The sequence below is a fragment of the Podarcis bocagei genome (genome assembly GCF_964188305.1).
Source record: "Podarcis bocagei genome assembly, chromosome: 2".
NCBI lineage: Eukaryota > Metazoa > Chordata > Lepidosauria > Squamata > Lacertidae > Podarcis > Podarcis bocagei.
The window spans coordinates 81,888,200-81,910,707 of record NC_138126.1 but is presented as its reverse complement, the minus strand read 5'-3'; the positions used below and the strand labels follow the sequence as shown (position 1 = coordinate 81,910,707).

Here is a 22,508-nt window from a genome sequence, read left to right as displayed (position 1 = left end):
CGAATCAACACTCCTGACCCAGCCTGGCTACAGTGCACTCAATAGAGGATCAAGAAGAGCCCAGTTCAGTGCAAGCAAGAGGCAGCTCATGTCAGGAAATCGGCAACTGGAGGCACACCATCTCTGAGCCCTGCAAAGTGAGGCTTCGGTAAACAAGGGGAGAATGTGCACGCTATACCTTTAAAGCACATTTCCCTCCTCAAAGTATTCTGGGTGCTGGAGTTTGTGGAGGATTGCTGGAGAAAACTGTGGGCTCATCCATGCATCCGCTTGTCCCGCTGCTTTCTCCCTGCAAAAATCTGCTCTTTACCACTGAATCAGAGCAAATGTCGATCGGGTTTTGCACAGATTGACATTTGCTCTGATTCAGCAGTAAAGAGCAGGTTTTCCTAGGGAAAGCAGTGGGGCAAACAAAAAATCACCCGGACTTGTGCCTAGGAAGAATGGGACACGCAGAAAACCTCTTGGATCCATGGTTTATAGGCATGGGACAAGCAAAGTGTGGACAAGCCCTGTGTAGTACAAACTATAGTACCAAGAATTCTCTTTCACATATTTTTCCCTCAAAATTGTGAATTTTATCATTTCTCATTTTTGTATTTATCTTATTCTAAAATGCACAATTTTGTTCACATTTTACTATAAAATATGCATTTATGTCTGCATTATGGCACTTTCTTTCTTTTTAAACTAGGAACTGTATCACAAAATTTGGAGAATCAAGAAATCTATAGGGAATCACTGAGCACCCCCATACTTCTGCACATCTGAAAAGAAAGCCCTGCCTTGTTTGCCTCATTTCCTGCTTCAAGGCTATTGCAATCCCCATGCTTTTCCAATCTTCAGTGAGGTTTGGACATATGAAGACAGAGCTGAAGGGAGCTCCTTGGATGTGTTTGACACTGAGGGATAAGCCTTAGAAATTGTTCCTCAAATAACTGTACTTCTCACACTACATTTAAGTAACTGGATCTCCATCACTTACCCCTGAGTAGACCACACAGCCTATGGGTGGTAATCAACTAAGTTTTACTCAGTGGAGACTCACTAAAATTAATTAATATAACTAACTTAGGGCCATTAATTTCAGTAGGTCTACTCTGAGAAAAACTTAGTTGACCACACCCCTCTCTAACTGGAAAGTGTTGTGCTTTTCCCATCTATATCCCTGTAGCAAGGGATGGAACCAGTATACTCAGAACAGGCCTTACATGGACATTTTCTGTCTGTTGAGAAGGTTGCTACTTAGCAATAATAAATTTGGATTTTGCTTTTGGTAAGTGTAAGAGAAATGTATCGTGACTCTCAAACAACTCAATCAAAATGAACAGGGTTACAGAATGGTTGGGGAACATGGAAGTCCAGCATCTGGAGGGCTACAAGTCCCAGCAGCCCCAGCCAGCATGGATGATGGGACTTGTATTCCAACAACATCTGGAGGTTCCCCATTCCTGATCCACAGCTATAGTTTATAGAGAAGTCTTTCTACCGCAGACCTTGCTGGCTCCCTACGTCCCAGGTGAAATGGCTGAGAAGCTGTACCTCCCCATAGCTATATCTCTCCAGCGTCTCGTCCGATGTGTATCTGTGATAGGGCTCATAGGAAATGAGGTCAGGGCGCTGCACCTCGTAGATGGCTTTAATCTTGGGAAGAGCGGCCAGGTCTTTGTAATTAAGGATCTCATTATCCACTTTAGCCTAAGGAAAGGGAGAGACAGAGACAGAGACGCGAACACAGAGAGAAAGGTAAAGAAAGGGGAACTGGGGGTGCAAGGGTAAGAAGGGGCAAGTTGGAATAAACAGGTTGAAGGCATCATCAGAACAAATGGAGCCAGATTGTTACCAGAGGTGAGAAATGGGAAGGATTGAACCTTGGAGGAGGTGACAGGGGTTATCCTAGGTACATGAGGCAACAGTGGGAAAGGAGAATGCGGGCCAGGATTGGAATCAGTGCCATGAATTGCCTTGGCTAAATGCATCTGAACCCTTTGAGTCAGATGATGCTCAAAGAAGCCATATCAGCATCAGGGCCCTTTGGCAGTAAGGCATTCAAGGACTTGGTGTAGACATCTTGGGCTGAAACTGCCAAATGTTTGCCTTTGTTCCCAGTCCATAAGAATCCATTTCTCAATGGCTACGTGGGTGCATTGGATGATTACTTCGTTTCAACCTTTCTGGGATCACGTAAGGGCATGTCTTCCCAAGCTTCACCTGTAGGAGCTGCAATGCCCAGTCCTCCAGCCACTACATGGCCTGCTTCAGCCACAGAATTGTACTTACACAGATGACTCTGTTGGGGGAACCAATGCTTGAGCCAGGTGGGGAGATGGATGTTTCTGAAGTTCTTCTGTGCTGTGTAGACAGAAAAGGAAGGAATGAGTTGCAAATGAAGCCAGGCTTCCTTCCAAAACCTGGTCCCCTCAAGATGTTATTGGGCTACAGCTCCCATTATCCCTGACCACTGGCCATGCTGACAGGGGATGATGGAAGTTGGAGTCTAACAACATCTAGAAGACCTCATGTTGGAGAAGGCTGAATTAAACCTTCCTTGTCTCTTGCTAATCAGCCACACTGAAAGACACAGTTCAGCCATCCCTAACCTGAGTGAGTTGTGCATCTTTAGTAAAGGCAAATTGGTAATCTACCTGCCTATATTCCTTCTGCTTAAAAAGCCATAATTTCTGTAATTTTGCTGCACTTTGACTGCAGTTTGTAGGAGGGAAGATGATGTTGTCTATGATTATGTTTTCTTTAGTAGTACATGAGAGACGCAGGGTGCTGGGAGGGAGACTCTGCCTTCCATAATTTGTAGTTATGCTTGAGACTCTAAAGGCATGTTGCACAAGGTTTTCGTTGCTGCACTGTGATGCACTGAATCATGTCACCTGATCCCTGCAAGCCGTGTAGCAGTTTGGCCAATTCATGCACCAACCCAAGCTAATTGACCAGAATGAATGGCTGCTCTTCCCCTCCAAAGTCACTTTGGAACAATATTTTAGGGGTGATGATGAAACAATGTGAAATCAAGAGACAAGTCCTCACATCTCTTGCAGCATCGCTTACAATCTTTGGTGTCTAGGAATGCAATGATGAGGCATCCCATCTGGAGTCCTGTCCTATTCTGACCACTGTTTCCAGAATACAAACGGCCTTGGCTCAGTATACCCGAAGGAGCATCTCCACCCCCATCTTCCAGCTCCAATGGCCTTCTGGCGGTTCCCTCAGTGGGAGAAGTGAGATTACAGGGAACCAGGCAGAGGGCCTTCTTGGTAGTGGCACCTGCCCTGTGGAATACCCTCTCATCAGATGTCAAGGAAATAAACAACTATCTGACTTTTAGAAGACATCTGAAGGCAGCCGTGTATCAGGAAATTTTTAATGTCTGATGTTTTACAATTGTTTATATGTGCTGTAAGCCGCCCAGAGTGGCTGGGGAAACTCAGCCAGATTGGCAGGGTATTATTATTATTATTATTATTATTATTATTATTATTATTATTACAAGAACAGTTCAAGCTAAGCAGGAGATATAGCTCACTGTCAAGAGTCTGACCCCAATCTTGCTGAGTTTTATTTTCTTGACAAAATGCAAAGTTCTGAGACCAACCCACTCAAGTGGTGATTCAGTTCCTGGAATAAGAGTTTAGCTCTGTTTTGATTTAGAGCATGGAAATTTAAAATAAATATTTAAAACACGGGAATTCAAATCTAAGGCAGAATTACTGGATCATACCAAAGACCCATCTCGGCTAGCATCGTGTTTTCACAGAGGCCTAATAGATGCCCAGGGAATGTTTGCTAATAGCACCTGAGTGCAACAGCAGGAATACTCACCCCATGTTTTACCTACTGTTGATTTTAATAATCTTTTGACTATTTTAAAATAACCATTTAAACCTGCTTTTAGTAATCGTTTTAATGTTTTATGTTTTTGTAAACAACTTAGAAGTTTTTTATTTCGCAATCAAGCAATATGTAAATGTTGTTAAACAAACAAACAAAATTAACTAAGAAGCAGGTAGCAGCCTCTTTGGGAGAGAAGCCTGGGCAGGAATCTATGCCCAAGAGTTGCATTTGCATTATAGCCAAAACAAGAAAGGTGGCAATTGGATAAAGAGGATGCTGAGAGCCATTTCATTGGCATGCAGAGACTTTGCCAAGGATGCACCAGCTATTATGCTGGTGTTCACAGCTGTGCATCTTCAGACATGCAGCTGACATGTACCAAAGAGCCAGGGTCAGCATATTCCCATTTGGATCCTTAAGCATTTGGATACTTTTTTTGTGTGTGTACATGATTATAACAAATGCTGGTGCAGATGTAGACAGTGTTAACAGCTGTGTACAGTATAAAGTGGTTGAAGACTATGAAGATAGGAGAAACAAGAAATAAGTCCACAGTCAGTCGGTACTCCTTGGTTAAAGCTTCAAAGCTTCAAAGCCTGTAATCTTAGTTCAAGTGTATATATCCCTGTAAAATCAAAGCCTTTGGATGCTAAATTTAAGGCTTCCTCTCCTTCTGCAATTGCTTTGTAGAAAGGCTATGACTTTCAAAGCAAGTACCGTATTTTTCGCTCCATAGGACGCACTTTTTACCCCTTAAAAACTAAGGGGGAAAGTCTGTGCGTCTTATGGAGCAAATGCAGGGGGGAGGCAGGCAGGAAAAGCCCTCAAGAAAAGCCCACAAGCTTCGTGCGGCTCTTGCAGGCTTTTCCCCAGGAGAGAGAAGGGACTGACGCAGCCTTCTCCCTCCTCGTAGAAAAGCCCGCAGGAGCAGCGCGCTCCTTAAAGGGTGTGCGGCTCCTGTGGGCTTTTGCGGGAGGTGGGGAAATTGCCATAGCAGGGAGAGGCTGCGCAAGGCTAAAGAAGCCAAGGCAGCGAGCGGGATGGATCGCACTCGCTGCCTTGGCTTCTTTAGCCACACTTCTTTAGCTGCGCTGGAGAGGTTTAGCTCCTGGCTGGAGAGGTTGCGCAGCTATGGCAGAAGCCAAGACAGCCAGCAGGATGGATCCCGCTTGCTGTCTTGGCTTCTTTGCTCTTTGGGGCTGGGGGGGGGGTTTAATATTTTTTTTCTTGATTTCCCCCTCTAAAAACTAGGTGCGTCTTGTGGTCTGGTGCGTCCTATAGAGCGAAAAATACGGTAAATAAATTAACTGGCTATCTTCCAGCCTCTAATAATATATTTCCACTTGAGGAACTCTCCCAGCCAGCCGTTGCCAAAATTCTCCTTCCCGTCCATTCCCAGCTCCATCTTACCTTTAACTTTTTTTCTGCTCGTGCTGCTTGTTTGCAGATAGGATGCCACACTTCTGAACCTGGAACAGAGCAGAAGGTGAGGACTACAGTGCTGTCCAGCTATGATTCTGATTTACACAACATTACCCAGGCTCATCAAAACAATACTCCTGAAAACTTCATTGCTCCTTGCTCCTGACCCTATTACTGTTCCCTCCTGCTGCAAGGTGGTCTTTTCATTTTACCCATCTGACTCCTATTATTGAGGTCCTAAATCTCTTTGTACCAAAAATTCCATTCTCAGTGGCAAGCTTATTGGCACATCCAGCATTTGTATCACCCTTCTTTCAACACTGATTAGAACTTTGATAGTTTTTGCTTGGAACTAAGAGGATGGTAGCAAAGTCATTCCATTCACTGTGTGAATTGACAGGAGATTTCTACTAGCAAGGGTCATGCCTATTTCTGTGATTACATGTGTGGCATGTTTCAACTTTGTAACATTGAAAGCAACCAAGAGGCCATCTGGTCTAACACTCTGCCATAAGGCAGGACCATCCAATCCCAATCCTGCAATTTGTGCAATCCCCACGCCAGGTTGCAATAAGCAGAGGGCAGATGCAACTGCAATAAAGTGCCCCAAGAGCAAAAAGTTTGACTAAGTCAAACAAGAGCACAAAAACGTTATATCCGTATTAAGGGAAGACAAGTAGTTCCTCCTACTGTATGAAGGCTATATGTAAGACAAAGGGTTGGAAACTTGGTTAACAAACTGGGTATTGGTCCCGGATGCCAGTACAGAAGGAAATGCAGATCAGCAAGGTTCTGTGCACCCCTGTACTCCACCCCTGTAAGGAGTGCTCTGGAGTGGTAATGGAGTTGGTCGAGGCAAGTAGTTGACGGAGAGGGGGAAGGCCCAGCAAACTCAGAAGAATACAGCAGTCTGCTTACTGTACCCAGAAGGCAAGGCCTTCCTCCTCTAGCTGGCAATCTCCACTTGAGGAGAGAATCCTTGCCCTGGCTTTTCCTCCTCACCTAGCAACATAACTGGCACCATTGTCTGTGGCAGGTTGTAGCAGAAGGCTGCAGCAACAGACAGCACTAAAGCAATGCTAAGAGAGAAAGCAATGGATCAAATATGTCAAACCGAGAAGATATTATTCAGGGTTCCCTAAGAATCTAGGGCTAATTCTGAATAAGGCAGTCCAGAAAATACAATGCAAGACAATTCAATAAAACCACCTTGGGTGTTTGGGCAGAAAGGCAGTACATCAATATATTAAATACATAACATCAATCCTCAATTGGATATGGGTGGCCATTTTAGAGTGAAATCCAGACTCCCTTCCCCTCACTCATCTGCTTCCCTATAGCAGGGAGGAAAGAGACATGCTTTCAGACTTAGAAGTGACGCTGCATGGCATTGATTTTTATTGACTTTCCTAAGATCCTTTCACCTTAATGGTGTGGTCAAAGGAACAAACTACAGTATCAGCTGGTGCTGAAAAGGAGGATGCTAGGAAGAGGCACAACACTTATACTGTAACATGATTCCGCATGTTTCAAATCTGTGGCTGTATCATCCTCCCATGGACATTTTACTATTGACCTAGGTCTCAAAGCTGACTAGTCTTGGCTGCTGGTAAAGGTCAGGATAAGATTACAGCTGTTGTTGTTATTCTTGCATGCTATCTACCCGGCAATTCATAGACATCGTCCATCATCCAATCTGCCAGACAGATACCTGGAAAATGTGTAACACTGCCATAGGCTCAAATGAAATCGGAATGGGTTGTCTTTGCAGACAGCAAAATACTACCATCATAATGGAGTCCAGCAGGAAAGTGAGCACTTGTTTTACTAGCTTGATAAGATTTGTGTTCAGGACTTGAAAAGATTAACACCCTCCTCACCCCAGTTTTTCCCTTTTTCTTTTGCTGTACAACTATTATTGAGTGAGGGAATAGGAGAAGCCAAAGCAGTAGACCTTGTTCTTGTAGCAGCCTTAGAAGCTCCTATGGGTGATGGGGGAAATCACGTCAATACCTTTCCAAGAGTTGCATGCAAACCAAATCATCAAACTAGTTTGGTCATCATCCTGGTCTGCAATCCAGGAAGACCAGAGATCAGCATGTACTGGGGATCAGTGCAAGGAAGACTGCAGGGTTTGGCTACATCAGAGCTACTGGTTTGTCCAGTGGGCAAACTGCAACATACTAGCTTCTCCCAAAAACCATTAACTTGCCCCCAACCCATTCTCCCTCTACATGTTGCGGTATTATTTTTGTGAAGATGCAAATGCACACATAGGTTTCAGGATGTTTAGAAACATATTGCAACACTCTTTCCACTTCTCAAGCAATGAGAAGCTTCAAGGGTGCAATTCTTACCTGGGTTTGGTTTCCTTTGGAAGGAAATTCCTGGAGGCTTCTTAGAGTTTTGCAATAATTGTATTTATTTACAAATATACAGGTTGGTCACAGGTGGAGATTCAGCTCAAACATTCCAAAGGACAGCCAAAGTCTACTACTCCCACATCAGGTCTCCAGAAATGAAGCCAGGAGCCTAAGGTGCTCATAGAACCCAAAGTCAGCCCTCTCTCCATCTCCATTTCTCTCTCTCTCTCTCTCTTGCTCAAAACGCAGTTTCTCTTCACATACAGGCACCTCAGGAGCTTCCAGACTGTTGCAATTTTGTAGGTGGGATTCAAATGCATGCCGGTAAATTCAGGTCACACAATTAAGTGGATTTGGAGCTTTTTGCCCAACAAACCCTCTTCTCCTGCAAAACCAGCCTTTTTGCAGTAAGGGAAATAACAGAGAACCACACTGGAAAGTGTAGGATAACAACTGCTTGATACAATGTCATTTAACCAGTGCTGTGTGGTCAGTGGACTAGGGGGACCAGGTTGATCCCCTAAATGTTCCCAGTAAATTAAGAGTGTTGAAGTATTAACGCCTGGTGCCTCCTTCCCAAAGCCCAGGAAGCTTCTGCCCGGCTTAGGGAGGGAGGCATGATGCTCACACGCATGGCATTGGGACATTGGGGTGTCACATGTGTGACGTTGGCATCCCACCCTATTGTCCTCATAAGCTGGTGCCTCTGGCCCTAACTTTTCCCCTACAAAAAAATTCACCAAACACCACTCCATCTAACCACTGCAGACAAATCAGAATGCTCAATATACAGCCATCATATAAACTTTTTGCACATCAGTTAGGATGAATGCTCAATAAACAAGTCGCCTTTGGAAGTAACTGTATATTATAGCATCCTTAGATTAAGTGGAAGAAAGGAGAAATATCTTTTTTTCTAGATATTTCTAACAACAACCAGGCAATCTTCATAACAAAGGGAAGTTCCTTGTCAGCTCTGCCAGACTAATTAAGGCAGTCTCCAGCAATTAACTTGCCCAACTCCTCAGCTTACAACATGGGAAAGAGAACACCTTCTACTACCCAAGACATGTTTCTATAAATCAGACTTGCTCTGAACAGCCATTTAATGTGATAAGTAGACATTTATCACCCTTCCTCTATTATATTGGAAATGTATCCTAAGACAGAGGTGCGCATAAAGCTGCTGATAGGAAACATAGGAAGATGCCTTAGACTGAGTCAGACCATTGGTCCATCCAGCCTAGGACCATCTATGCTGTCTGGGATTTCAGACAGGGAGTCTTTCCCAGCTCTACCTGGAGTTGGCAGGTATCAAACTTGTGACCTTCTGCACTGAAAACAGCTGCTCTACCACAGAGGTACAGCCCTTTCCCTGAAACGATGGAAATAATGTAAGTAGAGAACCCTGCTTAAGAAGGTATGGGGAAAGGAGGTAGAAGAGGAGGAATTAAGGGACAGAAATGAAGTTGGGAATGAAATCTTGGCTGATTTAGCCCCATGCGGGGGAGATACGCTCAAATAGAATTGGAGTAAAAAAATCCCGATCTTCTCATGGCCATTCAACTCATCCCCTCCCAGTCACAGAATGAATAATTATTTTCCACAGGCAGAATCCCACCCACCTACACTGTATCTGTATACGTTCCCGCCTCTTGGCACAACGTTTTTGAGGGCCGTGGTCACCATAGCAACAGGATCCTCTCATGGGCTGGAGGATCAGGCAATGATGGCCAGGTGCAATGCATGGAGGAGTTGCTCTTTCTCCACTCCCCCATCCTAGTGGTTGATGGGCCAATGTGACATTAATGGCACTTCTGCTCCCCCACAATGAAGCAACCATCAATTGCCACCCAACATAGACAACAGCCCCTCCCTAAGCCAACTACTCCAGCAGTGCGAGGGTGGGAAGTAGCCAACCCTGCAATTAACACAGACAGACACAGGGTAATTAGTGACTCAGGGTGATGAGCACCTAAAGGTTGTCTAAGGGACAAACACTCCCCCCCACCAAAGCTGAAAATAGATCCATAAGGGGAAAGACACCCTAAGCTCACATTGAGACCCAGTAATTATTTATCTCTTCCTCTTGCAAGGGCACGTACCACCACAACTTCTTGAGTGATCTGAACTTGTTGCAAACAGGAAATGCAAATAAGTTGGCCTCAGGGCTTCGTCATGTGGCCTCTCAACACGGGTCTCCGTGAAACAGGACTGATTAAAATGAAATCTCTGCTTCTAGCAATGCATCATGAAGATTAATAAATTCATCTCTTAGAAAATGTGGAGTGCCCAACACTCAAGCAACATTCACAACACCCTTAAGGAATTTTAGAAGCTCCGAGTTTTGAATACCAAGGTTGTGTATGAGGCTGGGAGAGAAGTAGACAGTCCACTTCAGAGTGAGACCTTTCGCCCCAGAAACTGCTGTTCCTACCTGTGAGGTACATCTCTTCCCCTTCTGTGAACATCTGGTGACAACGCACACATCTGGCACAAGTGGGGTGATAATGCTTCCCTCCTGCCTAAACAAATGAATGAGAGAAAAGAAGAACATCAGGCAATCAGGTCTAGTTACGTTTCGACAGCACTCTTGTAAGAATTAGTTTATTAGTTTATTATATCTCTTAATCTTGGCTGTGGTTTACAGAAAGAATAAAGCAGCCATCACCAACAACATAAAATATCATCACTAAAACAATTCTGAAGTTTGGTGGAACAACAAAAAAAAAAGTTTTAAATTGGTTCCTTAGTGCTATCAAGAGCCCTGTGGCTAGATCAATGAAGAGAGGTTAAATAAGGAGCCACAACCAAAAAGGATCTACTCCTAGGAGACAACAATCAAGGAAGAGTCCCAGAGGAGTGATGTTCTAAAATAACTTGACCTCTAGGTGGGAATCACAATCTGAAATACCCAGGCACTTTAGAAAACTCAAAACCAGCACTTGGAAACTAAGGGCCAACTCCATGTTATGTTAAACACATGGCTAGTCCTTGAGCACATATTATTTCTTGCAGAAATAGCCAGCACTGATCAGCTCCAGTTCAGATCAGGACTGTGGTGTGTGGTGCTGGTGGCTGTGGGGGCTCTTTAACCCTTTGCCCCCCTGTGGTCCCAATCCAGACTGCCCCCCCATGCCTGAAATTTTCATGGCAATAATAGCTGTCAATGGCCACTAGTTATGATGGCTCTGATGCTTCTTAATACAGTGGTGCCTCGCAAGACGAAAAGAATCCTTTCTGTGATTCTCTTCGTCTAGCGGTTTTTTCGTCTTGCGAAGCAAGCCCATTGAAGGATTAGCGCTATTAGCGCTATTAGCGGCTTTTAGCGGCTTATCGGCTTATCAGATCAGCTGATAAGCGGCTTAGCGGCTTAGAAAAAGGGGGGGGGGAACCCGCAGGAACTCGCAAGACATTTTCGTCTTGCGAAGCAAGCCCATAGGAGATTCGTTTTGCGAAGCACCTCCAAAACGGAAAACTCTTTCGTCTAGCGAGTTTTCCGTCTTGCGAGGCATTCGTCTTGCGGGGCACCACTGTACCAGTCACTGGGGAACAACAGTGGGGTGGGCTAGTCATCTCATTGCCCACTGCGAGAAACACAGTGCAGGGTGTTTCTTTTTTATTCCAGTGCCAGAGTTCCAGGGCTCATCCACACTTCTACTTGCCCCACTACTTTCCCTTGGGAAAATCCACTCTTCACCGCTGAATCAGAGCAAATGTCAACTGGGTTTTCTCCAGATTGATGTTTGCTCTGATTTAGCATGAAAGAGTTTGTTTTCCAGGGAAAAGTGGTGGGGCAAAGGCAAAACCACCCGAACTTATGCCTAGAAAGTACAGGACAAGTGGAAAACTACTTGGACTCCTGGTTTCTGGACACAGGAGAAGCAGAAGTGTGGACAAGCCCTGAGTTGCTACTGACGTCCACTATTGCTTAGCACTAGATGCTGCCTTTTACACCTAGCAAATGGAGTACCTGGACATCAGAATGGCAGGTAGTCACTGAAACACAAAGTTGGTTCTTCAAACCCAGAATTCTGCATTAGACTTTGACTTAATCTATGGGGTCATTCGAAGATTACAGAGGGAGAGAGCTTGTAGGATCCACCCTAGTGATAGCTCTGTGACAAAGAAAGCCCACAAGCTCAGATCTGTCACACTGAATAAAAGGGTCATCTTTTCCCACCAAGTTTCAGCTTATGTCAGTCCAGTGACTTTGCTAGAGTTGGGCAGGGTGACAAGTCACAGCACAGCCAAGCCCAGGGTGTCATCCTAGCTGTGAACTACCACTGGAATAGTGTGACATTCTTGTTTTACAAGCTGTCACTAAACGAACCATCATTATCTGGCAATGCTGGACAGATCTGGCACTGGGCAATGGCTGCAACGAAGTTGAATGTTCAAGTCTATGCCGGATGAGCACAAACGGAAGCCATGTTTGCTATCTGAGTATTCAGTCCTGATTTCTCTTGAGAGGGCAACTTTTATTTTTCTGTTGCCTTCAACAGGATTAGAAATAGCAACCTACTATTTCGCCCACTTGTGATGTAAGAAGGCTGTTCTCCCTGCCCTTTAAAACAAGGATAATAGGCTTAATTGGTAGCTTGCTTCCATTCAAAAGTGTCTGCTAGGATTTCAATTATAGGCTCACTTGCAGGGCTTCAGAGCTCAGATGCAGCCACTAGTTTAACTTGGTGCAATCAGCCCCATTCTGTGGAAAGCACTGCTCCCAAAGGGACATTTTACAGCAGCAGCAGCAGCAGCAGCAACAGCAACATAATAATAATAGAAGAAAGGATGAGGGATTGTTGAAGGGTGTGGGGAGGGGGAAGGATAGTGAAGGCTTTTAATTAGAGAAGCGACTTTTAAAGCTAAAGCCAGCATTAAAACCAGTAATGGCTTTCCTAAGAAAGGGCCACATGAGTCTCGCAACACATAGTTGCCAGTTAGGCTGTCAGCACAGCAATCAAGCAATGGTGCACCAGTTTTGCCAACCACTGGTGGGTGGTATCCACTGGGACCAGTAGACTGATCAAGAGGCCAACAGATGGTGGCATGGGAGCCACTGGCAGGTGCAATCACAGCCGCTGGCAGGCAGAACTAATCGGTCCTAGTTCTGCCCCCATTCTCTTCCACCCTGCTGAGTTCTACAAGGGCAACTCTGAGACTGAGGAGGAAGAAGTTGACAGCAAGGGCCACTCTCTGGCCTGGTTGTAAGTAAGAAGGCAGGAAGGGCGGGGGCTGGCTGAGGGCAGACTGCGGTGGGTGGGACAGTGTCCCATTCGCCCTAATGTACTTCATGGCTTGTCATTTCTGCCTGAATAATTGTTGCACAAAAATGAAACAAAGCCCACTGCTCTCCTGTGATTGTTAAGCTGCTTGCGTATGTTATGGAGTTGCCGGGCCCCTGCCACAAAACCAGCCTTAGAGTTCAGTGATGATTAAAGGCTGGCCCAGCCAGCCCACCAGCCCATAGCATGCATCTTGGGTTGTTATCTGCCTCAAGTCCTGTATTTCTTGAGATATGTCCTAGTGCTCTGGGTTTCTGAGTGCACTCATGGATGCGAGGGACAAAGCTTGCATGCACAATCCCGCCTTGTTCCCAGTTTGAGCCTGAACATTTTCAGGCAAACGCCTAAACAGGCCTGATGCCACCAGATAATCTGCACACATAAGCAGCATCCACAATACCTAGTTAAATCCTGGGATGTCCTTCAAATGAAGACAGAGAGGCAATTCCTTCACCCACTTTGCACCCACCTCTCCTCTTCACCCACCATGTGAATTGACAGCTTTTAAATAAGCAGTTTTATCGATAATGTAAGTCCTGCTCTGACCCTCATTGCCAACAGCCAAAGCCAGTTTACTTGGATGTCAGAAACCCCACTCTGAATTTTCCATTATACAGAAAATGCAGATAATTTTTATACCAAACACTTTTGGGAGTCAATTTGTCCTCAGTGCAAGCTAGGAAAGGTTGAACCTATTACTTTTGGTTTCTGTCAGTTTATCTTTTTTCTAATCTTAAATTCAGTCCTTGACATTTCCAAATCATTTTGCCACATATGCACACACACACACACACACACACACACACACACACACACAGTGCTCTTGAAAATTCACCAGCATTTTCATGTGAATTTCTCATAACAGACATAAACATGCAATTTGCCCCATCGTTATCACTATTTTTTTCACAAAGCATTGTTCCCTATCACAATGCAATTTTGTATATTATTTTCATTCAGTAAGTATTTTTATGCACACATTATTCTATAGTGTGCATTCTTGTACACATTACTTGGCCAGAGAACTTTATTGTAAAATTCAAAGAAGTGCAAATTACAAAGGATGGCTGGGTTTCAGTTTGTGCATTGTTTCAGAAAGTGCAGATTTGGTAGGTTGAATGTGAATGGAATCAAATTCCTCCCTCATCCAAATGCAAGACTCATTCAACACACAGAAAAAAAGAAGAAAAGGAGCCGGCTGAGCTGCTAAAAAGCCAACCAAGACCAGTGCTTCAGCCCTCTGTTATGTTGCTGCATTATCCAATGTTTCTTCTCACATGTTTCCTAGTTTTAAAGGGCGGGAATACGGAAATCAATGATGATCATGCAAATGGAGTGAATGAATCACTCAGTTGCTTACAGCTAAAAGCAACAAATGTCTTCCTCCCCTCCCTGCTCCACCTTTGCAGAAATTCTCCAGTGCCTTCAGCGAGACACTCTCCCTGCTAATCTACGCATCCTCTGGAAGAGCTCCATGGAGATTTACGAGAATGTGTTGGCTGAGTCACTGCAGGATTTGCCTGTCACTAAAGTGATATGGGTATAAAATCAAATAACAGTTTGATGCCATCTAATGCAACTGTGTCAAGGAAGCTGGCCGCTTAAGCCCAGAGACCCACTCTCAGAGGAGAAGTAAAAGGTTCTGTGGGATTTGCAACCCAATCCTATGAGCCACTGGACTGAGGCGGCAGCTCACATAGGATCAAGTGCTAAGCTCCCAGTGCAAAAGAAATGCCCTTGGGCTGATCCCACTAGTGCAGCAGCATCCCTTGGCATCCATCGCTTTCCACCTGGCCCTTGCTTCATGCTGCCAAATGGTACTGGGGGGGGGGGAGACAGAGCCCCTCACCTTTCCGTCTAGGATGCTATGGTGTCTCCCGGTCCGTAGGAGGTTTAGGGCTGGGACAATCGTGTGCTGCCCAATTCTACAATTAAGTATGGACTACAAGGGATGTGTGTTGGGGGAAAACCCTCAATCTCTTAATGAAAGAGCAGGATAAGAATAGGACAGAGAGTTTCTGCTAGGAATAGGACTGATTTTTTGTTTTTTTAAAAAAATTGTGGCCGTTTCCAAACATTGCTGCTCGTTCATGCAAGTTTCGCACAGCGTCTGCATGATGTCGTCCTCATCAAAATTCAATCCCATATTACTTCTCCATTTAGTCTACAGTTCCTTTGGTCCAGCAGCCAACTTGAAAAATATGTCATAATTGCTTTTAGCTGGTTGCTTGATTTTACTGCTTTTAGTGATGTTTAACTGCCTTGGCTTTATAGTTTTGTTTATTTTGCACTTTGGTTTATTGTGTTTTATTACCTTTTGCTGGATTGTATTCATACAGTGAAACTAGAAGGGGCTACTCTTCCTTTTGGATTTGGTCTCCCGGTTGAGAACATTAAGAGACACGCTGGCCTTGGAACTAGAAGCACTTCTCTTGCTGGATACAAAAACATCAAGCATGCTTTCCCCGTGGTGTTTTGGAGGTACGGTGAGTCAGAGGTTCCCCACCCCTGAACTAGATACTCTAGTCACCAAATCCAACCTGCCTTTTCTGGACTTGGTTTGACCAACAAGTGAAGGAAGTCCCTAACCCGTCTCAGCCTCACCTCTACCAGAGGTGCAGTTTCCCGACAGACCAAATCACAACCACCTTGTTTATTTTATACTGATTAAAATTACAGTCATTGTGAGAGCCCAGTGCAGCCTACTATGAATACACTGCTTATTATAATTCAAAGGGGTGTGTGTCACTGTCGTTCCTTTAAGACTCATTAATCATCCATAGCTGGCTGCACATCTTAGAGCCATATGGAACAACCAGAGGCGTAAGCATATGATGGCTGATTATGGCTGAGGATAGTTAAAGGCACACTTATGCCACACTTTGTCAAGAAGGATGATGGGAGCCTACTGCTTGGAGGGCAATAGGATCCTAGGCATTATTACCCTCCGGGCACCAAACTCCTGGGCATCCCCACCACCCTGTCTGATTTGTGATCGCTGCAGCTAGCAGGCTTAGTCTTCCTAGGAGACACCACCTCCGGTACTCAGCATGAGCAAGACAACCCCCGAGAGGCTGAGTTTGCATGCCAAGATATGACTGGAAAAGACGGCAAAGGACTGTGCTCTGAATTTTTCTCAGAAGAAGAGGTCGCGCCATGCCCACAGGACCTCTCCATTGCCCCATGGCTCTGCAGCCATCGTTACGCAACACATCAGGTTCTCCTCTCCACTTTGCATTGTGCTCCAGGGTCACATGCAGACTCTTCCCAGAGCCCAGCTGACCTATTTCCAGCCAATCCCATCGTCAGGATTAGACAAGGAGTTCCCCTTGACCAGGCTCCAGGGATCCCCCTTAGAGAGACGCAATTCAGGAAATCAAGGAGTAAAAAGAAGGTGCTGAATAAGGCTTGTCTCAAATGTTCTGGGAAATATGAAGGTCAGGTCCACTGTTTGTGTCTGTTTAGAGCAGCATAGGAAGCAGAGAGGAGAGATGTTTCTGAAAATGTGTCCAAAAATTGAGACGCAGCAGCCTGGGAAACTCACATTTGTTCTGTGTTTTCAGACATTTGGTTCCCCTCCATGTCAGTAGCGGAAAAACAAGAATTTGCCTTTTCCAGTTGAAGCGAAGGGACTCTTAGCCATCTCAGGAACTCAGCTGTGGAGAGCAAATCCAATGATCTTGCTCTTCTGGAAGTCTTCCAACCTGCTCTATGCATTCTGAAGCTTACAATCAGGTCATCTCTGCTACTGAGCTGTAGCAACATTTAAGAGGTTGCACGCCTAGTGCAGATCAACTGGCCAAATGCTTAGAATCAAGGCACTCTTTGCAGTACTGCCCTCCTTTATGCCAGGCTATAAGATTAAAACACATTTCCAGGGCTGCTCCGCATGTCTTGGCTTGACTGTGTGGGGCAGACAGATGGGACAGAGGGACGACTGAATTGCAGCTGGCAAACTGACTTAATGCTTAAGTTCCTGGCCTTCAGGGGCTGCTTCATACGCTCTGGGTCTTAGGAGCCTTTTAGTGTGGGTCTTTGAACAGTCAGATGGGTGTGTGTGTGTGGCAGCTCCATGTCAATTTCACTCTGGAGACAGGCCTTTATTAAAGTCTGGGAAGCAGATGGCCAGTGCAGGTGTGGGGAGGCAAAAGCTTGACATGAAACTGACAAGCACCTAACCATGCAAAAGTGGCGTGTCCATGAATCTTTCAAAGTCTATGAAAAGGATTGTCTGTGGCAGGACTGGCAGGCCTCATTACCTCCCTGCCAGGGCTCAGTTTCTGAGGAGAGGAGTGCCAAATTCAAGCCTTCCATCTGCCTTCCTCCCTGTTCCTAAATTGATTGTGACAGGCTGCAGTTGCTCAGGGGAAAACTCTGCACATGCTCTGAGAAATTTTTCTTTACCATTTCTTCACATATTTCAGGGTTCAGATGTGGCACTGAAAACAGATTCTGGAGCTGAATCTGTGCCCCAGCTGAACCCCATTTAAATTCAGTGGGTGGTATTCAACTAAATTTTATTCAGAACAGACCCATTCCAATAAATGACTACATTAGGACCATTAATTTAAAACTTAGTTGAATGCCACCCAGTGGCTGCATGCTTTAGGGGAAATTAATTCATTTTCTCTCTCTCTCTCTCTAAAAAAAAAAGGACTTTAAAAGTAATCTTCACTTATTCCTGTTAAAGGAAGACCCAGCACAGTTTTAATCCACCTGGCTTGCTGTTTACATTAACACAATGCTTCTGTTCTGCCATTGACTTAGACCCTTCCAACACCCTGGAGCGTCAACACTTTAATTATCTCACTCCACAAACCCTATGGGTCCTGGAATGCTTGCCCTGGGCTCCCAAGTTTCTCTTTGCAGCCACAGCCTTCATCCACCATGAATTCCTTTTGCCTGCTAGCACATTGCTGCATGGCTAACAGCTGTGCAGGATTTGTTGCCACAGCAACAGAGAGAGGCAGGGTGTGGAACCTGGTGACAGAGCATTCTCTCAGGTAGATGGATGGAGAGGAGCATCTGAGAAATGAGCTCATGTCACCTGGAGGGCAGGTAGGGTAATTGATGGCTATTGCAGCCGCAGAGACAGTCGAGCAGCATTGCTGAAATGCCTGGGACTTGGAAGAGGAGATACATACCTAGGAAGCTGCCTTACAGTGAGTCAGATCACTGATCCACCCATCTCAGTATTGTCTGCACTTGACTGGCAGCAGCTCTCTGGGATCGGAGACAGGTCTCCAGGATTTGGGGCTTTAACATTTCAACAACACTCTGTGCGACACCAAAATCTGGTGCCCTCCTTTACCTTCCATTGTTTGTCATTGTTGCAGCACCTGCTGTGACACCCTCTCAGCTTGGCACTCAGTGCAGGCAAACCAACCATGCTCCCCTAAATACACCTCTGCCGGGATGTCAGACAGTGAATACTCCTAGCCCTACATGGAGATGCTGGGGATCAAACTTAGGACCTTCTGCATGCAAAGCAGATGCTCTAGCTCTGAGCTACAGCTCCTCCTTTTCTTCAGGAGCACTTGCAGGTGATCAGGACTGATAGAATCAAAATCCCAAGAAGAGGGTCTTCTGTTGCAGGCTGGGAACACAGACTGGGCACTTGATGGACAAAGTGCCTGGCTACTTTTGCCTAATTCAATTACGCACTTCAAGAGGATACCATAATACTATTTATACTGATCAGTGATGTGATCATATCTGGAATTCTGTGCACAGTTCTAGCTGCTGCTTGTCAGAAAAGATATTGTAGATGTGGAAAAGGTACAGACAAAGGCCACATACTCAAAAATGACCAAGGGACTGGAGCAACTTCCCTATCAGGAAAGATCTGGGACTTCTTAGTTTAGCAAAAAGGCAAGAAAGTGGGGGATACACACAATAAAGGTTAATAGAATTATGCATAGTGGGGAGACTGTCAATAGAAGATATCTCCCAGCCTCATACTATAAGAACCTGCAATCATCCAGCAAAGCTAAACATTGGAAGATTCAAGACAGATGAAACAAAGGACTTTTTCACACAGCACATAGTTAAATGATAGAATTTGCTCCGTCATTGCATAGTGATGGCCATCAACTTAAGCAGTAGGCAAATTCAGGGAGGATGAACCTGTCCTTGGCTGCTTCTCATGACGGGGATCTGAGGCGGCATGACTCTGAATACCAGTTGCTGGAGAATAACAGCAGGAGTGGGCGATGGCGCTCATAGCCTGATTATGGGCTTCCCAAAGGCATCTGGTTGGCCGCTATGGGAAACAGGATGGTGGGCTCGATAGGTCTTTGGTCTGACTCAGCAGCGCTCTTCTGATATGGGTCTGGCGCTTTATCAGAAGCTGAGGAGTTCTGTGCTTACCTAAAACATGTTGGTGCAAATCGGAGACATTTGCCTGAAATGGCTTCATTTGTCTACTTCATTTTGATTCAACAAATGTTCTTTTTCCAGAAATGTGGAAAGTTTCTAATATAATTTGCTGCTGACTGAGGAAAGATGGTTGGGATTCACTGGCTGATCAAGAGGGGTTCAACCTTGGCATTAACAGCACCATACGCTAACCAGCTGAGCTATTTACAACAGATACTGCATTCCTCATACCTTTTCAGCGTGTTTTCCTCTGTCATCATGAGGAATGGAAACAAACTTTCAGAAACACCCCAATGATACTTAGATCTGGAGGATGGCACTGCAGCCAACAGATTATAAATGAAATCGCACATTCCATGCTATGCAATTCAGACACAGCCGTGCCAATTTTTAGCACTCCCCACTCCAGTTATATATAGATGGCTATATTTAGCATCCTCCAGGCTTGCCTATATAATCGTAATGCACAGTTGCTGATTCTCCTCCTGTCACTCAGATTCTGAAGTGCAACATACACCCTTCCAGAAAACCAGTCCCTTACAACAGGGCTGGCGAACTTGTGGCCCTTCAGATATTTCTGGACTCCAGCTCCTATCATCCCCAGCCAACATGACCAATGGTCAAGGAGGATGGGGGTTGAAGTCCAGCATCACTTGGAGAGCCAGCAGTCTTTTACCCCAGCTTTACACTGATGACATGATTACAATTTTTATTTTACTTTTGGGGTAAAATCAGCGTCAGAGCCTAGACAGTGCCAGGAACAAAAAAACAAACAAACAAAAACAAAACACCAAACCACCTGACTTGATAGCCCTTTATTAGATCGTTCAATAGTTTTCCATGTATCCAGTACTATTTCTCTAGAAAAAGAGGAGCCAGAACTTACTATGGACACCTTTCTTGTTCTTTTATAATGGCAATGGTGCCCACCTGAGAGGGGCCAGAACTGAGTTCCGGCTGGAAAAAAAGCCCTGCATGTAATCCCTGTGTAACAGGAAGTGTCACAAGTCTGAGCGGCACCATGTACCTTTCCTTAAGCCAGAAAGGGGAAAAAATAATGTCCTGTGTACTAACACAAAGCTCAGCTTCCTTGATATCACAACAACAATACTATTGGTGTTAGAGAAAAGGCCCTGTCCGCACTGAACTCACCTCCAGGACTCTGCCACTGATGTACCGGTTGCAGGTCTCACATTTGATGCCAAATTGGGCATGGTAGTCAGATTCACAGTATGGAATGCCATCCCTGTGGGAAAAGATTCAGGCCATGAGGCTTAGAAGAGAGGAAAGGATAGTCAAGAATCTCCCCCCACCCCTCAGCAGAATTTCTATTGTATGATGCTGAAATGTGACCTGTGCTCAAGTGAAGGGCACCAAGGGGAAAAGCAGCCTGCCAGGAGCTTATTTTGGTGTCCAGTCAGAAACTCTAGTTAAGTTCACAAAGGCTGCTTTACATTATTGGGGTTGAGGAGGCTCCTTTCCCCTGATCTCAGACTTTCCTCTCCTTGCCTCTTCTCGTCTCACTCCCCATGCTGTAGGACATATTTCCACCACAACTCTGCCTCCTCTTCATTGTTGCATTGCACAGGACAGGGAAGGGAAGGGTTATATGGAAGGTTTCAGCTTTGTGCCTCTGCACAGTTCCCAGGAGACAGCAGGAGGGCAGTTTCTAGGGCACAAAGGTGCCCTGTGGCAAGGGAGATGCTCACACCAAAGAGGCGTATGAGTCTAGACTCCTGCTTTTATTGCTCTCAAAAGGTTTTCAGGGACTTAGGTTGTTTCCCTGTTTCCATGGTCTCTTAGAACACCTGTTGTTCTAAGACACCAGTCACTCCTGGTGGTAGGATAAAACCTTATGGGACAGCTAGATTTTGAACTGGAGAGTCATTGCATAAGGGTACCATGGAACTAGTATTGCCTGAATCTGCTCCTAACCTGCTTTGACCCAATTCAGAGACCAATGCAAGCATGGAGTTCTTTATGTACCAGGGTTTGCATCAGGGATTGGTTGAGCAGTGAATGAGCTCTTCAGGGGAACACTGCCCTAGCCACCTGCTCTCAGCCACGTTAGACTGATTCAGAAATACACACAACGTGTGAATTTGGATGACCGTATATTGGCTTAATAAGCCAAGATCAGAACAAGCCTGCTGGCTGTGCACACACTCCCTTCAACCCTCCCTCTGCCATGGCAGCAAACAAACCAGGAAGATTTCCACTAGCTATAGTTTCCTTCTCCATACAAACTCGGAAACTATGGTTTAGAACAAGGCAGGATATTCAGCCAAGTGTCATCATCTTAACACCTTTAAATAAAAAAATCTGTGGTGTGATTGCTACTCTATACACTTCTAGTTACGAAATCTGAAAAAAGGATACTGTACAAAGCAACCCTACCATCAACACTGGAGAGTGTTGGACTTTTCTGTTAAAAGATGGAGGGAACCTGGAAATGTACGTTGTTGGAGAGTTCTTCTTGCTCTTAATTTCAAGCCACGATTTACTATTCTGTCATGTTCTGAAGACATTAACTGCAGTTTCCTCATTTGTGCAAAATGAGAAGTTATGGTTAATGAAAGACTTCCAGATCTGTTTGCTCACTCTTGCAAAGGGAGGGGGGCTATGATATGGAGATGTGCTAATGATCTTAATGCAGTCTATACACAATGAAGAAGTAACCGAGTGCAGTGGCCAGCCAAAAGCAAGAAAGAACTGTGACCATGCTTAGCCCAATGGAGAGCAGGCCCCTGACTTATGCTTCAGCTCTGACATTGTAATCAGAGGGAAAAGCACGAGGAGTTTTGATAAAGGAGACTAAAGGAGGCAGGCAGGCAGGAAATGTCTGTAGACTTTTCTTTGAGGAGTGTTAAGTCCGACAAAACCTGCTTCACACATTACGCTTTCTACACCATCATTCATATTTGTTTAGGAAAGGGAGGGGGAGGGAACTTGTAAAATATAATGGTTGAATTGCTATGTGACTATTATTTTATTTTATTTTATTGCCCTGCTGCATATATACTGGGAATCAAATTCAGCTCTCAGAAAGACATCCACACATTGTGATAGCACAAGGATTTGTCTTTGTGTGAAAGGATTCAGAAGATCCTTTGCCCTATCATGCCTAGATTACTCCAGGGCTAAAAGTGTCCATTGATTAACCAGTGTGTATTGAGTAATTAAATCACTAACTGCACAGTAAAAATGTAAT

The 22,508-nt window shown here is 44.9% G+C and overlaps 1 protein-coding gene across 8 annotated transcripts in view; it reads right to left on the bottom strand.

Moving 5' to 3' along the window:
* Positions 1-22,508, bottom strand: part of ABLIM3 (actin binding LIM protein family member 3) — a 147,047-nt gene that overhangs the window by 23,921 nt on the left and 100,618 nt on the right. For 6 of the 8 annotated variants that reach the window (XR_014003838.1, XR_014003839.1, XR_014003840.1 and 3 more), the window contains exons 6-10: positions 20,450-20,543; positions 10,069-10,156; positions 5,257-5,315; positions 2,281-2,352; positions 1,543-1,698 (exon numbers count right to left, since the gene is read on the bottom strand). Coding sequence is in view for 1 of the 8 variants with exons in the window: in XM_081178510.1 (XP_081034636.1) it covers positions 1,543-1,698; positions 2,281-2,352; positions 5,257-5,315; positions 10,069-10,156; positions 20,450-20,543 (469 nt within the window). In the remaining 7 variants the exon portion in view is untranslated. The remainder of the gene's footprint in view (positions 1-1,542; positions 1,699-2,280; positions 2,353-5,256; positions 5,316-10,068; positions 10,157-20,449; positions 20,544-22,508) is intronic. The other 2 variants (XR_014003843.1, XR_014003844.1) reach the window with 1 other exon arrangement.